The sequence below is a fragment of the Pseudophryne corroboree genome, chromosome 4 (assembly GCF_028390025.1).
Source record: "Pseudophryne corroboree isolate aPseCor3 chromosome 4, aPseCor3.hap2, whole genome shotgun sequence".
In the NCBI taxonomy this organism is placed as follows: Eukaryota; Metazoa; Chordata; class Amphibia; order Anura; family Myobatrachidae; genus Pseudophryne; species Pseudophryne corroboree.
Genome location: NC_086447.1, coordinates 866,226,072 through 866,244,271, shown reverse-complemented (window position 1 = coordinate 866,244,271; position 18,200 = coordinate 866,226,072). Strand labels below are relative to the sequence as shown.

At 47.2% G+C, this 18,200-nt stretch overlaps 1 protein-coding gene across 8 annotated transcripts in view; it reads left to right on the top strand.

Moving 5' to 3' along the window:
• TTC7A (tetratricopeptide repeat domain 7A) overlaps positions 1–18,200 on the top strand; it is a 914,714-nt gene that overhangs the window by 130,286 nt on the left and 766,228 nt on the right. For 5 of the 8 annotated variants that reach the window (XM_063918709.1, XM_063918708.1, XM_063918715.1 and 2 more), the window contains exons 2-3: positions 5,836–5,999; positions 13,097–13,265. The exons of 1 other annotated variant lie outside the window; for it this stretch is intronic. In XM_063918709.1, coding sequence (XP_063774779.1) covers positions 5,934–5,999; positions 13,097–13,265 — 235 coding nt within the window. In that variant the 5' untranslated portion in view covers positions 5,836–5,933. Of the gene's footprint in view, positions 1–5,835; positions 6,000–12,865; positions 12,984–13,096; positions 13,266–18,200 lie in introns of those variants that run through there. 2 more of the 8 variants (XM_063918710.1, XM_063918711.1) reach the window with 2 other exon arrangements.

Below are 18,200 nucleotides of genomic sequence, written 5' to 3'. Positions count from 1 at the left end.
TTTGTGCCCGTCCGAGAGGGTGCAATCTAGGTGGCTCTCTTAAAGAGCTGTTTAGAAAAGTTTTTTTTTAGGTTTCTAATCAGTGATTCCTGCTGGCGACAGGATCACTGCAACGAGGGACTTAGGGGAGAGACTTGCAACTCACCTGCGTGCAGGAGGATTGAAGTTTTAGGCTACTGGACACTGAGCTCCAGAGGGAGTCGGAACACAGGTCAGCCTGGGGTTCGTCCCGGAGCCGCGCCGCCGATCCCCCTTACAGACGCTGAAGAACGGCAGAACGGAGGTCCGGAAACAGGCGGCAGAAGACTCCTCAGTCTTCATGAAGGTAGCGCACAGCACTGCAGCTGTGCGCCATTGTTGCTACACGGCTCACTGATCTCGGTCACGGAGGGTGCAGGGCGCTGCTGGGGGCGCCCTGGGCAGCAATATAGATTACCTTAGAGGCAAATAAATACATCACATATAGCCATTAAGGCTATATGTATGTATTTAACCCAGGCCGGTTTTCCTAATAACCGGGAGAAAAGCCCGCCGTGAAAGGGGCGGAGCTTATTCTCCTCAGCACTCAGCGCCATTTTCCTGACCAGCTCCGCTGGTGAGGAAGGCTCCCACTCTCCCCTGCACTACAGAAACAGGGTTAAAGAGAAGGGGGGCATAAATTGGCGATATAATTATATATTAAGAGCCCATATATAGAAACAACACCTTCTAGGGTTGTTATATACATTATGGCGCTTTTGGTGTGTGCTGGCAAACTCTCCCTCTGTCTCCCCAAAGGGCTAGTGGGTCCTGTCCTCTATCAGAGCATTCCCTGTATGTGTGTGCTGTAGGTCGGTACGTGTGTGTCGACATGTATGAGGAAAATGTTGGTGAGGAGACGGAGAAAAATTGCCTGTAATGGTGATGTCACTCTCTAGGGAGTCGACACCAGAATGGATGGCTTACTTATGGAATTACGTGATAATGTCAACACGCTGCAAGCCGGTTGACGACATGAGACAGCCGGCGGACAAATTAGTATCGGTCCAGGCGTCTCAGACACCGTCAGGGGCTTGTAAAAACGCCCATTTACCTCAGTCGGTCGACAGACACTGACACGGACACTGACCCCAGTGTCGACGGTGAAGAAACAAACGTATTTTTCCTTTAGGGCCACAAGTTACATGTTAAGGGCAATGAAGGAGGTGTTACGTATTTCTGATACCACAAGTACCACAAATAAGGGTATTTTGTAGGGTGGGAATAAACTACTTGTAGTTTTGCCTGAATCAGATAAATTAAATGAAGTGTGTGATGATACGTGGGGTTCCTCCGACAGAAAGTTATGGGCGGTATACCCTTTTTCCCGCCAGTAGTAAGGGCGAGTTGGAAAACACACCTTAGGGTGGACAAGGCGCTCACACGCTTATAAAAAACATGGCGTTACCGTTTCCAGATACGGCCGCCCTCAAGGAGCCAGCTGATAGGAAGCTGAAAAATATCATAACAGTATATACACACATACTGGTGTTATACTACGACCAGCAATCGCCTCAGCCTGGATGTGCAGCGCTGAGGGGGCTTGGTCGGATTTCCTGACTGAAAATTTTGATACCCTTGACAGGGACAGGATTTTATTGTCTATAGAGCATTTTAAGGATGCATTTCTATATATGTGTGATGCGCAGAGGCATATTTGCATTCTGGCATCAAGAGTAAATGTGATGTACATATCTGCCAGACGAAGACACGACAGTGGTCAGGTGAGGCAGATTCCAGACGGCATATGGAAGTATTGCCGTATAAAGGGGCGGTCCATTGGACCTGGTGGCCATGGCAACAGCTGAAAAATCCACCTTTTGTTACCCCGAGTCACATATTGGCAGAAAAGGACACAGTCTTTTCAGTCTCAGTCCTTTCGTCCCCATACGGGCAGGCGGGCGAAGGCCAGTCATATCTGCCCAGGGGGAGAGGAAAGGGAAGAAGACTGCAGCAAGCAGCTCATTCCCAGGAACAGAAGCTCCTCACGGCTTCTGCCAAGTCCGCAGCATAACGCTGGGGCCGTACAAGCGGACTCAGGTGCGGTAGGGGGTCATCTCAAGAGTTTCAGCAACACTCGCAAGGGAACTCCGGGATCCTACATGTAATATCCCAGGTGTACATTGGAAATTCGAGACGTCTCCCCCTCACACAATTCACAGGCTGTATTCCCAGCAGGTGATAATCAAAGTACCCTTCTTACAACAAGGAAGGGGGTAGTATTCCACACTATATTGTGGTACTGAAGCCAACCGGCTCGGTGAGATCTGAAATATTTGAACACTTACATACAAGCGTTCAAATCAAGATGGAGTCACTCGGAGCAGTGATAGCGAACCAGGAAGAAGGGGACGATATGATGTCACTGGATATCAGGGACGTTTACCTACAGGTCCAAATTTGCCCTTCTCACCAAGGGTACTTCAGGTTCCTGGTACAGAACTGTCACTATCAGTTCAGACGCTGCCGTTTGGATTGTCCACGGCGCCCCGGGTCTTTACCAAGGTAATGGCCGGAATGATGATTTTTCTTAAAAGAAACATGGACGCTTTCCTGATAAGGGCAAGGTCCAGAGAACAGTTGGAGGTCGGAGTAGCACTATCTTAAGTAGTTCTACGACAGCACGAGTGGATTCTAAATATTCCAAAATCGCAGCTTTTTCCGACGACACGTCTACTGTTCCTAGGGAAGATTCTGGACACAGTCCAGAAAAACGTGTTTCTCCCAGTGGAGAAAACCAGGGAGTTATCCGAGCTAATCGGGATCCTCCTAAAACCAGGAAAAGTGTCAGTGCATCATTGCACAAGAGTCCTGGTAAAAATGGTGGCTTATTACGAAGCAATTCCATTCGGCAGATTTCCCGCAAGAACTCTTCAGTGGGATCTGCTGGACAAATGGTCCGGATCGCATCCTCAGATGCATCAGCGGATAACCCTATATCCAAGGAAAAGGGTGTCTCTCCTGTGGTGATTACAGAGTGCTCATCTTCTAGAGGGCCGCAGATTCGGCATTCAGGATTGGATGCCGGTGACCACGGAGGCCAGCCTGAGAGGCTGGGGAACAGTCACACAGGGAAAAAATTTCCAGGGAAGTGTGATTAAGTCTGGAGAATTCTCTCCGCATAAATAAGCTTAGAGCAAATTTATAATGCTCTAAACTTAGCTAGACCTCTGCTTCAAGGTCAGCCGGTATTGATCCAGTGGGATAACATCACGGCAGTCGCCCACGTAAACAGAAGGGCGGCACAAGAAGCAGGAGGGCAGTGAAAACTGCAAGAATTTTTCGCTAGGCGGAAAATCATGTGATAGCACTGTCAGCAGTGTTCTTTCCGGGAGTGGACGACTGGGAAGCAGACTTCCTCAGCAGGCATGACCTCCACCCGGGAGAGTGGAAACTTCATAGGGAGGTTTTTTCAACATGATTGTGGACCGTTGGCAAAGACCAAAGGTGGACATGATGGCGTCCCGCCCGAACAAAAAACGGGACAGGTATTCCGCCAGGTCATGAGACCTTCAGGCGATAGCTGTGGATGTTCTGGTAACACCGTGGGTGTACCAGTCTGTGTATGTGTTCCCTCCTCTGTTTCTCATAACCAGGGTATTGAGAATTATAAGACATAGAGGAGTATGAACTATACTAGTGGCTCCGGATTGGCCAAGAGGGACTTGGTACCCGGAACTTCAAGAAATGCTCACAGAGGACTAAGGGCCTGGGGAGCTAAGAAGGGACTTGATTCAGCAAGTACCATGTCTATTCCAAAACTTACCGCGGCTGCGTTTGACGGCATGGCGGTTGAATGCCGGATCCTGAGGGGAAAAGGCATTCCATAAGAGGTCATACCTACCCTGGTCAAAGCCAGGAAGGAGGTGACCGCACAACGTCATCACCACATGTGGTGAAAATATGTTGCGTGGGTGAGGCCAGGAAGGCTCCACGACGGAAATTCAACTAGGTCGATTTCTACACTTCCTGAAAATAGGAGTGTTTTGGACCTCAAATTGGGGTTCATTAACATTTAAATTTCGGCCCTGTAGATTTTCTTCCAGAAAGAATTGACTTTAGTTCCTGAAGTCCAGATTGTAAAGGATGTATTGCATATACAGCTTTTTTGTGCCCCTAGGGGCACCGTGAGATCTCAACATAGTGTTGGGATTTCTTAAAATCATATTGGTTTGAACCGCTCAAATCTGTGGATTTGAAATATCTCACATGGAAAGTGACCATGCTGTTGACAAATATCTCACATGGGAAGTGACCATGTTGTTAGCCCTGGCCTCGGCCAGGCGATTGTCAGAATGGGCGGCTTTGTCTTACAAAAGCCCATATTAAAATTTTCCATTTGAACAGGACAGAACTGGGACTCGTCTCCAGTTTCTTCATAAAGGGGTGTCAGCGTTTTCACCTGAAACAACCTCTTGTGGTGCCTGCGGCTACTAGGGACTTGGAGGACTCCAAGTTACTAGACGTGGTCAGGGCCCTAAAAATATATATATATATATATATAGTTAGGACGGCTGGAGTCAGAAAGTCTGACTTGCTGTTTATACTGTATACACCCAACAAGCTGGGTGCTCATGCTTCTAAGCAGTCTATTGCACGCTGGATTTGTAGTACAATTCAGCTTGCACATTCTGTGGCAGGCCTGCCACAGACGAAATATGTAGATGCCCATTCCACAAGGAAGGTGGGCTCATCCTGGGCGGCTGCCCGAGGAGTCTCGGCATTACAACTTTGCCGAGCAGCTACGTGGTCAGGGGAGAACACGTTTGTAAAATTTTACAAATTTTGATACTCTGGCTAAGGAGGACCTGGAGTTCTCTCATTCGGTGCTGCAGAGTCATCCGCACTCTCCCGCCCGTTTGGGAGCTTTGGTATAATCCCCATGGTCCTGACGGAGTCCCCAGCATCCACTAGGACGTTAGAGAAAATAAGAATTTACTTACCGATAATTCTATTTCTCGTAGTCCGTAGTGGATGCTGGGCGCCCATCCCAAGTGCGGATTGTCTGCAATGCTTGTACATAGTTATTGTTACAAAAATCGGGTTATTACTATTGTTGTGAGCCATCTTTTCGGAGGCTACTTCGTTTTGTTATCATACTGTTAACTGGGTTCAGATCACAAGTTGTACGGTGTGATTGGTGTGGCTGGTATGAGTCTTACCCGGGATTCAAGATCCTTCCTTATTGTGTACGCTCGTCCGGGCACAGTACCTAACTGAGGCTTGGAGGAGTGTCATAGGGGGAGGAGCCAGTACACACCATGTGACCTAAAAAGCTTTTTTAGATGTGCCCTGTCTCCTGCGGAGCCCGCTAATCCCCATGGTCCTGACGGAGTCCCCAGCATCCACTACGGACTACGAGAAATAGAATTATCGGTAAGTAAATTCTTATTAAAATACTCCTTAGGTCTTCTTTACCTAGACAGCATAGATTGCAGGTAAAGTGTAAGTGCACTTTAACTGTATTAACTTTCTGTTCGGTTCGACACCTGTAACAAAATGTCCCTTATATTTTAATGTACAGTACATGCTTCTTTTGCCGAGCCCATGCAGTTTATGTGACTAAGATCTACGGTTTTACCAGGAAGGTTTCCCCGGACTGTGGTGCCGCGTAGAGGAAGTTCTTGTTTATAGATTAACAGCATTAAGCACCTCTTTAACCTCCTAATTTGTTCAAATGACTTTTTCTTTTGTGCTTTTGTTGAACACTGTTCAAGTCGCTGACTGGGGAGCTTGTTGTGGCTCCCTGGGATGGGATACGGCTTTATATGGGAATTTACTGCTAAGTGACATCTGCCTTAACCCCTGCCTTTCCAGACGACTTCACAAACCTGCTTTTGGCCGAGTCTCTGCTGGAGCAATGCTTGAAGGAGAATGTTGCCAAACTCAAAGCCTCTATTCCATTATTGGAAAGCATGGAGCCAAAACTGCACAAAGCCAGGAATTATCTAACGGGGATACTAAACAGAGGCAAATTACCGGTAAGTAATAGATGTATGATCTTACTAGTGGATCGGGGATTTGTTGGGGTTACCGAGATCTTCTAAATCGTTGGGCCTAATTCAGATCTGTTCGCTCACTAGCTATTTTTTTGTAGCGATGCGAACAGATAGACGCCGCCTATAGGGGAGTGTATTTTAGCTCTGCAAGTGTGTGAACGCGTGTGCAGCCGCCCTGTACAAAAACATCTTGTGTAGTTTCTGAGTAGGTCTGACCTTACTCAGCAGCTGCGATCACTTCAGCCTATTCGAGCCCGGAATTGACGTCAGACACCCGCCCTGCAAACGCTTTGACACGCCTATGTTTTTCCAACCACTCCCAGAAAACAGTCAGTTGACACCCACAAACGCCCTCTTCCTGTCAATCTCCTTGCGAACGGTTGTGCGAATGGTTTCTTCGCTAGAACCAGCGCACAACAACTATCCGCTTTGTAACCGTACGCCGTGCCTGCTCATTGCAGTGCATACGCATGCGCAGTAGTTACCTGATCGCTGCGCAGCGAAAAACGCTAGCGAGCGAACAGATCTGAGTTAGGCCCATTGTCACAAATGCAAACGTATCTGCAAGTTCAGGGAGGAGATGTGTCAGCCTGTCCAGCAAATCTCCTGAGCAGCTACATTTGGAGAAGGTGACTATTAGACTTCTAACGCGTTGGCCTGCCCCTTACCTCCTCCCCTTAAAGAACCCATTCCTTACCATGCAGAACAACAGTGAACAGGCCTTGGGGTAAATTTACTAAGGTGGGAGTTTTTTTTAGAACTGGTTATCTTGCCCACAGCAACCAATCAGTTTCTATCCTTTATCTTCTAGAAGCAGCTAGATAAATGTTAAGTAGAATATGATTGGTTGCTATGGGCAACATCACCAGTTCTGAAAAAAATTCCAACCTTGGTAAACTTACTGCTATGTTTTTTCAGCTAAAAAATAAATGAAATGAAAATGTTTTGAAATGAATTGCCTGAAAAATCATTGTGCAAAAAACTACGGTAAAGCCCATTTACTCACTTGACTCCCAACTATGGTGGCCAATCACGGGAGCTGATCCCGGGATTCAGGCCAAAAATCGCCCGGGATTCAATCCCAGGATTGGAAGTTCCAATCCCAGGGATTTCAGTATCAGGCAGTCCTTTGGTTTTTTTTTATGCCGGGCAGCGTTGAGCGTCCTCAGGAGGCTCAGATGCTACCAAGTTCCCTCCTGCCTGCTCCCCCTGCGCAGCGTGACGTGAAGTCAGAGGTCACGCTCGCAACCAGCCACACAGACCTCACCGAACCGGAGGAAGTTACCCACCTGCCCGCCCAGGTACCATGGTGGTAAGTTATGTGTGCGGGCCGGGGTGGTGCGTGGGTGTTGACACCGGAAACAAACCAATCCCTGTCATCCTGGGATTCCCGGGGGGATTGACCATTTTTCAATCCCAATACCCAGGATTGAAAAAATGACCCGGGATTGGCCACCCTACTCCCAACCTTTTGATTCTCCGCACAAAGCTGCCCCTATAGGGAGCGCAGGACGCAGACCTCAAAATAGAACTGTCCCTCCTAAATCAGGGTGTTCCGAGGTATGCTGCGAGTGAAATATGTGAATATCACTAATATTCTATTATGTGTAATAAATACATTTTCCTGTGAATGCTGAAACAATGGTATCCGTCTTCAAACATTAAGTTATTACATGACCAATTATAAATATATAATTTTTTCCATAATGTCTCCCGATCTAGTTATATTATTAATAGTATTACTTGTATCTAGCTTATAGTGTAAGTTTTGAAACGAAAAGTCACTGAGCCACGAGCTGTACAGACCTGTGCCAAAGCTTCATTAGCAGGCTGTGAATACTGGACACATAGGGGTATATGCAATTGCGGTCGAATTTGCGGCAATTTTCGCCGTTTTTTAATTCGACTCAATTCGACAGGTGAATCCCGGAAGGTGGCTTCCGGAATTCACCATATTCAATGAAAAACGGATTCGCCAGAGTCGCGGGCGAAAATCGGCCGATTTGGCGGATTTTGCCGCGATTTTAAAAAACGGTAAAAAAACGTGAAAAACCTGAAAAAAAAATGGCGTGGGGTCCCCCCTTTAAAGCATAACCAGCCTCGGGCTCATCGAGCTGGTCCTGGTTCTAAAAATGCAGGGGAAAAATTGGCCAGGGATCCCCCGTATTTTTAAAACCAGCACCGGGCTCTGCGCCTGGTGCTGGTGCCAAAAATACGGGGGACAAAAAGAGTAGGGGTCCCCCGTATTTTTAACACCAGCATCGGGCTCCACTAGCTGGACAGATAATGCCACAGCCGGGGGTCACTTTTATGCCGTGCCCTGCGGCCGTGGCATTAAATATCCAACTAGTCACCCCTGGCCGGGGTACCCTGGGGGAGTGGGGACCCCTTCAATCAAGGGGTCCCCCCCCCCCCCAGCCACCCAAGGGCCAGGGGTGAAGCCCGAGGCTGTCCCCCCCATCCAATGGGCTGCGGATGGGGGGGCTGATAGCCTTTTGTGATAATAAAAAGATATTGTTTTTTCGAGCAGTACTACAAGTCCCAGCAAGCCTCCCCCGCAAGCTGGTACTTGGAGAACCACAAGTACCAGCATGCGGGAGAAAAACGGGTCCGCTGGTACCTGTAGTACTACTGGGAAAAAAATACCCAAATAAAAACAGGACACACACACCTTGGCCCTCATTCCGAGTTGATCGGTCGCAAGGCGAATTTAGCAGAGTTACACACGCTAAGCCTACGCCTACTGGGAGTGAATCTTAGCTTCTTAAAATTGCGACCGATGTATTCGCAATATTGCGATTACTAACTACTTAGCAGTTTCAGAGTAGCTTCAGACTTACTCTGCCTGTGCGATCATTTCAGTGCTTGTCGTTCCTGGTTGACGTCACAAACACACCCAGCGTTCGCCCAGGCACTCCCACCGTTTCCCCGGCCACTCCTGCGTTTTTTCCGGAAACGGTAGCGTTTTCAGCCACACGCCCCTGAAACGCCGTGTTTCCGCCCAGTAACACCCATTTCCTGTCAATCACATTACGATCGCCGGAGCGATGAAAAAGCCGTGAGTAAAATTACTTTCTTCATAGTAAAGTTACTTGGCGCAGTCGCAGTGCGAACATTGCGCATGCGTACTAAGCGGATTTTCACTGCGATGCGATGAAAAATACCGAGCGAACAACTCGGAATGAGGGCCCTTGATAGTAAAACTTTATTACACACTACCGACACACACATACTTACCTATGTTGACACGCCGACTGCCACGGTCTCCGACGATCCGAGGGTACCTGTGAAAAAATTATACTCACCTTCCAGCGTCCAGAGATAAATCCACGTCCAGAGAGTAAAATCCACGTACTTGTTTTAAAAAAAAAAAACGCAAATACCCGCTCCATACCGGACTAGAAAGGGGTCCAATGCTTTCACATCAGACCCCTTTCTCCCGAATGCCGGGACATCACGTGACTCCTGTCACTGACGTCCCTTCAGCCAATCAGGAAGCGCTACTTCCGTGGCGCTCACCTGATTGTCTGTGCGCTGTCTGTACTGTGACAGCACATCGCAAAGCCGCTCCATTACTTTCAATGGTGGGAACTTTGCGGGTAGCGGTGGGGTCACCCGCCGGTCAGCCGCTGACCGGCGGGTGACCTCACCGCTAGCCGCTAAGTTCCCACCATTGAATATAATGGAGGGAGCTGTGCGATGCGCTGTCACAGTACAGACAGCGCTCAGCCAATCAGGTGAGCGCAACGAAGTTGCGCTTCCTGATTCGCTTAGAGACCTTTCTGTGACAGCTGTCACTGACAGGTCTCATTCGTGGAAAGGTGTCCCATGTGTCAGCATGGGACCCCTTTCAGTCCGTTATGGAGCGGGTATTTGCGTTTTTTTATTTTTAACAAGTACGTGGATTTATCTCTGGACCATGGCTGAGGTGAGTATATTGATCTTTTTTTTCAGGTATCCGTGGATTCTACATGGAGAAGAGGACCGATGTCGGCGTGTGAACATAGGTAAGTATGTGTGTGTCGGTAGTGTGTAATAAAGTTTTACTGTCGACGGTGTGTGTGTCCTGTTTTTATTTGGGTATTTTTTTCCCAGTAGTACTACAGGTACCAGCGGGCCCGTTTTTCTCCCGCATGCTGGTACTTGTGGTTCTCCAAGTACCAGCTTGCGGGGGAGGCTTGCTGGGACTTGTAGTACTACTGGAAAAAACAATATCTTTTTATTATCACAAAAGGCTATCAGCCCCCCCATCCGCAGCCCATTGGATGGGGGGGGACAGCCTCGGGCTTCACCCCTGGCCCTTGGGTGGCTGGGGGGGGACCCCTTGATTGAAGGGGTCCCCACTCCCCCAGGGTACCCCGGCCAGGGGTGACTAGTTGGATATTTGATGCCACGGCCGCAGGGCACGGCATAAAAGTGACCCCCGGCTGTGGCATTATCTGTCCAGCTAGTGGAGCCCGATGCTGGTGTTAAAAATACGGGGGACCCCTACTCTTTTTGTCCCCCGTATTTTTGGCACCAGCACCAGGCGCAGAGCCCGGTGCTGGTTTTAAAAATACGGGGGAACCCCTGTCAATTTTTCCCCCGCATTTTTAGAACCAGGACCAGCTCGAAGAGCCCGAGGCTGGTTATGCTTTGGAGGGGGGACCCCACGCCATTTTTTTTTATGATTTCACCGTTCCAGCATAAAAAAAAAATAATATTTTAAAAAATATATAAATAATATTTGTGCCTCCAAAAAAAAAAAAAAAAGTACCTAATCCCTTCTAATATAAATAGATCTGCTATTCCCCCAAAAAAAAACACAAAAAAAAACATGTTTAAATTTTTTTTATTTGTTTTCACCCTCCAAAGTGTGGCGGATTGAAAATGACGAATTTGCTGTCTAAAAGCACTGCTGTCGAATTTCCAAACTTGAATTGAATATGCTTTGGTCGAATTGCAGCACTTATATCATTGCAGAAAAGTCGAATTTGCAAAAATTCGAATTTCAAAAAGTCGAATTTTGAAAGTCCGTTTTTTGGTCGGAAAGCACTGAATTGCATAGGCGATTTTTTTTTTGGGTCGAAAATGACCCGAAATTCGACAATTTCGGGAATTCGACCACAATTGCATATACCCCATAGTAGTAAATGATTGCCTGCAGATTTATGGGAAGTGTGAGCTTATAATGACTAATGCGGTTATGATGAAATGTGGTTGGTTTACAGAATGGTCATAAACTGCTGCTGCTCAGTTAGAAATGCGTTTTCACTATTGTGTTTTTAAGATGCCTTAAAAGAGTTCACATAAAACAAGAGTATCTCCAAATCTCTATATAGGGCTTGTTCAATGTTGAAGATCCAAAAAAGGTCTACAGAGGGGCTCATTTACACTTGCCAATGGATAACATCCACCGAAGGTCTACATATGGGTTTAGTTGTACGTTCAAATGGGGTAGATCCTCCAAGATCTACATACCTTGGTCAGTAACATTTATCAGTGGGGGAGACTCGCCAAGGGTCTGATTCTGAGGTGGGAGTAAGGAAATAAAGAGCAAGTAACTGTGCATCTGGGCAAAACCATGTTGCACTGTAGGTGGGGCAGATTTAGAATATGCTGTGTAAAAATAAAGCTGTCCAGCATTTGTGGGCTACATGCAAAAGCAGACAGTATTAACCCCACGGTTACTTGCTCTTCTTTGCTTTATTCCTAGCTCTGAATCAGGACCCATATGTCTGCATAGGGAGTTGGTTATACTGTCGGGTTCACTACGATATGCCGGCGGTCGGGCTCCCGGCGACCAGCATACCGGTGCCGGGAGCCCGACCGCCGGCTTACCGACAGTGTGGCTAGCGCAAATGAGCCCCTTGCGGATTTTATTCTCCCTCCAGGGGGGTCGTGGACCCCCACGAGGGAGAATAAGTGTCGGTATGCCGGCTGTCGGGATCCCGGCGCCGGTATACTGTGCGCCGGGATCCCGTCAGTCGGCATACAGAAGACCACCCAGACTGTCCAATGGGGGAGCCTTACCAAAGGTTCTACTTTGGAGTTTAGTTAAGCTTCCAAATGCAGAGCGCCTAGTTAGATTGGATTTACCTGTCACACCTCACACATCTAATCCCCTACAGGTGAGTGCCACCTTGATAGAGTGTGGATGTTGGTTTACATGCTCACTATGGGGTACATTTACTAAGCAGTGATAAGAGTGGAGAAGTGAGCCAGTGGAGAAATTTCCTCATCAACCAATCAGCAGCTCTGTATCATTTTATAGTATGCAAATTATTGATGTTACTTCAGTGCTGATTGGTTGCCATGGGCAACTTCTCCTCTGGCTCACTTCTCCGCTCTTATCACTGCTTAGTAAATGTACCCCTATATATGGATACTCCACATTTATACTTCTATCATCCAGCAACCCCTGCTCTGCTGCACTCCATCCCTTGATGAAGAGGGGGAGAGAGCGATGGGAGGAAGAGGGGAACGAGAGAGAGAGAGGTGGGAGAAAGAGGAGAGAGAGGGGTGGGAGGTAGAGGGGGAGAGAGAAGGTAGGAGGAAGAGGAGGAGGAGAGAGAGAGTTGGGGGGAGAGATGGGAGGAAGAGGAGGTGAGAGAGTTGGGAGGAAGAGGGGGAGAGAGAGATGGGAGAAAGAAGGGGAGAGAGGTGGGAGGAAGAGGGGGAGAGAGACAGGTGGGAGGAAGAGGGGGTGAAAGAGAGAGGTGGGAGGAAGAGGGGGAGAGTGATGGGAGGAAGGGAGGAGAGAGAAATATAAGAGGGGGAGAGATTGATGGGAGGATGAGGGGGAGAGAGAGATGAGAGGATGAGGGGGAGAGAGATGGGAGGAGGAGGGGGAGAGAGATGGAAGGAAAATGGGGAGACAGAGACAGTGAGATAGGAGGAAGTCTAGGAAGAGAGATGGGAAGGTTTGGGAATAGGGAATAAAAAGATACCTGCAATGACATGAACAATACTGTAGTGGACGACAAGGTGAGTGACAGGCCCAAAATAGTGGTATTGTAATTAACCTGGAAAACAATAGATCATTTTCCTTTATCTTGTGCAATGATTTATACTGACAATGATTTCTTTATTCCTGCCAGCATCAGTACATGACAGAAGCACTGCTGATACTGGGGAAGCTGCATTATGTGGAGGGATCTTACCGAGACGCTATCAGTATGTACGCTCGCTCTGGTTTTGACAAGATGTCATTGGAGGATGAGCCCCTTTATAAGATGCGACTTTTCACGGAAGCTTTTGTCATTAAAGGTAAATCCTGTGTATTCAGGGGGGGGGGGGGGGGGGCTGCTTTTACACGCAGATGTTTTTGGCCTTGTTAAATGTGTATGTTTCTGTGTATGAACATAACACTGATGTTTGCAGCTGCACAGCTGGTCTAACAATAGGATTGGAATCAGACCAGGGACTGATCACCGTTCCTAGTCCAAATTTCTTTCAGCGAGCCTTATTAAAGTGAATTATGTCAAAGAGAACATTCAGCGAAGCATGAACCCTGCAGACAATAATCTCTGCCTATAAGTTTTATTACCTGTTTAACATGTGGATAGCCGACTTATAAACTGTCTTATGTTATTATAAACATATATAACGTTTCATGCCTGTGTTTCGTTACTATGGAATACACTGCATTTATCTAGACAATTCCAGCAATTACAATAACAAGGAGCAGCAACTTCATCACGTTCTGTTAGTAAATACATGTTATATACATGGTATAGTGACATCCTCGAGGCTGAGAGAATGTGTTTTTTTTGGGTGCGGGAGTTTGTGACATTTCCCCTAAATATTCATATGTCACCACTGTCTTCAGAAAGCGCGCAGCTGTTAGTGTGGACTACAATATAAATACTGTAGGACTAAAGCAGGGGTGAGGAACCTGCGGCCCTCCAGCTGTTGTTGAACTACACATCCCAGCATGCCCTGCAACAGTTTTATCATGGCCAAATAGCAAAACTGTAGCAGGGCATGCTGGTATATGTAGTTCAACAACAGCTGGAGGGCCAAAGGTTCCCCATCCCTGGACTAAAGAAAATATACTGTATTTCTAGGTTTTTCTTTTCAGACCATTTTCCTATACATTCAGGGAGTATCAAGACATCAGCAACGTTCCAACCGTAATATTTAGCATTGAGCTACATTGAGTAATATAGTAGTAATACACTATATAATACTGTATTATAATAGTAAATAATAGTATACATTATACTTCTAATAGTAATAGTTCAATAAAGTTTAAGATATATAAAATTTAACATATATAAAATATTATACTCTATGGGGGTCATTCAGACTCGATCGCACGCTAGCGTTTTTTGCAGCGGCGCGATCGGGTCTCAACTGCGCTTGCGTATGCTCTGCAATGCGCAGGCACGTCGGCCGCCAGCGACGGGGATCGCCGGACAACGATGGATTTAATAAAGAAAGCGATCGCATCGGCGATCGCAAGAAGATTGACAGGAAGAGGCCGTTTTTTGGGTGTCAACTGAGCGTTTCTGGGGAGTGTCCGGAAAAACGCAGGGGTGCCCAGTTTGGAGGGAGGGTTCCTGATGTCAGCTCCTGTCCGGGTCATCGCAGCGGCTGAGTAAGTCCTGAGCTGTGCAGAGACTGCACAGCAATTTCCCCCTTCCCCTGTAGGCGGCAACTACCCGATCGCAGCACTGCAAAAAAACGCCTGCGTGCTATCAGGTCTGAATCACCCCCAATATAATTAAGGGATCTATGTACTGAGCCTTGGATGGAGAAACAGTCGCTGGAGATAAAGTACCAGCCAATAGGCTCCTAACTGTCATTTTTCAGATACAGCCTGGGGCATAGCAGTTAGGAGCCGATTGCCTGGTACTTTATCTTCAGCGACTTTATCTCCATCCAAGGCTTAGTAAATAGACCCCTGACTGGAAAAATCATTCCATGGTGAGTGAGCGGTGAACGGATTTGCAGATGGCGAAGTTATCGCACGACGTACGCAGACTTGCACAGGGCGAGTTTTCACTCTCTATGGACGGAGACTATCTGATTGCAGATCTCTGCAGAAACGCAGAGGAGCGGCCAGGTCTGAATTAGGCCCAAAGTCCCAACCAACCAGCTCCTAACTGTCATTTTTGAAACCCAGCCTGTAACATGGCAGTTAGGAGCTGATTGGCTGGCACTTTATCTCCGTGCACTTTATCTACATCCAAGGCTTAGTAAATAGACCCGTAAATATGTCCACTCATCCTCAGCAGGCTGTCATGTTAAGAGGGCTGTACATGTTGAACACAAAAGACAAACACTGATACTCCTTCCACACCGAGTTGAGAACCAGGGCAAGCCAGTGCGACCCGGGTCCCGGCTCATTGTGAAAGGGCAGACCTGGGTAGTGCATCCTGGGTCGGCTGCAGTGTGAAACCACAGTTGAATGTAAAGGTGGGTACACACTAATAGATATATCTGCAGATCAATTGATCTGCAGATATATCTATGGACGGATCGAGCAGTGTGTTCAGCATACACACTGCTCGATCCGTCGGGGACTGACGTCATGAACTGGGCGAGCGTGTACACACGCCTGCCCAGTTCACCTGTCAATCACCACCGGCCGCCGCAGCATGTGTACGGGCGGTCGGCCGAACGCCCCGTACACACACAGCGACGCACCAATATATCGGTAGATATATTGGCCGTCGGCTGTGCTGCGGGGCCGACGCGATACGTCTGTGAACGACGGAGTTCACAGACGTATCGGCCGTACACACTGGCCGACGGTGCCGCGATATATCGGCCGTTCAGGAGAACGGCCGATATATCGACCAGTGTGTACGGGCCTTAAGGTAAATGCGGAACAAAGTGAGAGATTTATCAAAGCAACCACTCAGCTCCTAGCTGCCATTTTCCCAACTCAGCCTGTAACATGACAGAAACTGATTGGTTAGTACTTTTATCTTTCTCCAAGCTTTGATAAATCTCCCCCAAAGTATTTTATCGTCATGATATTTACAAATATGTATTTTGAGGTTTAGTGGTTGGTTAATCTGTATGTGTACAATGGAAGCAGACGCTATTCACAACAGTGCAACCTGTTAGTTCAGTAAATGAGGCTGCCATTTTGTCCACTGAACCACTCTTCATGAGGAGTCAGCATATTCATTCACTATGAGCCATTGACATCACAATGGCACAAAATGCTTTATTCTCCTGAATACTGATTCACAAAATGGTTGCCTTCATTGTATTTACCTCACAGTAAAAGGGAAAAAGCATCGCTCAAGCCTAGATGTACCATTGTTCTCTTGTTTTAGAAGATGTCTAAAATACATGTCAAATTAAGTAATTTAGGCCCTGATTTATCAAGCCTTCGGAGAGTGACAAATTGCACGGAGATAAAGTACCAACCAATCAGCTCCTAACTGCCATGTTACAGACTGTAGGGTCTATTCATGAAGCAGTGAAAAGAGTGGAGAACTGAGCCAGTGGAGAAGTTGCCCATGGCAACCAATCAGCTGCGTTGTATAATTTTATAGTATGCAAATTAGAAATGTTACTTTGATGCTGATTGGTCACCATGGGCAACGTCTCCACAGGCTCACTTCTCCGCTTTATTCACTGCTTCATGAATAGACCCCTAAATCACTGTGCTCTTTATCTATCACTCTTCAAGGCTTGATAAATCTGGGCCTTAGCATGATTCAGTGGTGAACGCAAGTTGGCTCGGGGGCTGGGTCTTCAGTCGTAGCGGATCTGAGAAGTTCTGCTAATGCCTTCCATCGCCCCCTTACTTTTATTCAACTCCTCACAATTGTACCTGAGACTACTACCACCTCCCTGGATCGTTCCGGTGGCACTCAGGGGGTGGTATTTGGGAAACATTGATTTAAACAAAGAACAGGGTAGCCACGGATGAAAAATGTTATATTGCTATGTACTGACCACAAGTAGTACATACTGTGTAGTTCATTTTTTTTACTTTTGTAGGAGAAACCATATAATAGACTTCAGGGACACTAGCAATCAAATTATGGCCCTCATTCCGAGTTGTTCGCTCGCAAGCTGCTTTTCGCAGCTTTACACACGCTAAGCCGCCGCCTACTGGGAGTGAATCTTAGCTTCTTAAAATTGCGAACGAAAGATTCTCAAAATTGCGACCACACACCTCTTAGCAGTTTCTGAGTAGCTCCAGACTTACTCGGCATCTGCGATCAGTTCAGTGCTTGTCGTTCCTGGTTTGATGTCACAAACACACCCAGCGTTCGCCCAGACACTCCTCCGTTTCTTCAGCCACTCCCGCGTTTTTCCCAGAAACAGTAGCGTTTTTTCGCACACACCCATAAAACGGCCTGTTTCCGCCCAGAAACACCCACTTCCTGTCAATCACATTACGATCACCAGACCGAAGAAAAAAACGTGAGTAAAATACCTAACTGCATAGCAAATTTACTTGGCGCAGTCGCAGTGCGGACATTGCGCATGCGCACTTAGCGGAAAATCGCTGCGATGCGAAAAAATTTACCGAGCGAACAACTCGGAATGACCCCCTATGTTCAGTAAAACCTTTTATATGTAGTCAGAGAAATCCTTGGTGATTGAGAAAGTGTAAATGTGGAAGCAGCCCAGAGATATTGGAAAATGACTCAGAAATGTCTCATCTCGTTAGTCACTTTAATCTATAAATGCACTGGCCTGTTAGCAACCACATGTGGCAGCTAGCGTGTGTGTACAGGTCACACATAATAGTTTCTGTTGTGTAGCAATTTACATAGCACTCATTATAGAAGGAGAAGCACCGCCCTCTTTGGGGGAACGCCGCCTTACTGCTCCCAACCAGATGAGAGTATATTTAACTCATGTAAAGGCTGCCTCCTTTGAATGGGTGTGGATCATAAAATCAACAGTGTCTAGGTCGACGTGTGCTAGGTCGACAGGTCGACATGAGTTTTTCATGTTTTTTTGGTGTCGTTTTCTCCGTACAGTGACCGGGAAGCCCAATTAGTGCACCGTGTCCCCTCGCATGGCTCGCTTCACTTGCCATGCTTTCGGGCAAGGTGCCTCGCTCCACTACCGCTTCGCTTGGCACAGATTACCGTTCCAATCGTAGTCCACGTGGATCGTTAAGTATGAAAAAGTAATTTTTTTTAAAACTCATGTCGACCTTTTGACCTGTCGACATAGCACATGTCGACATAGAAACCCTGTCGACCTTCAGACCCTGTC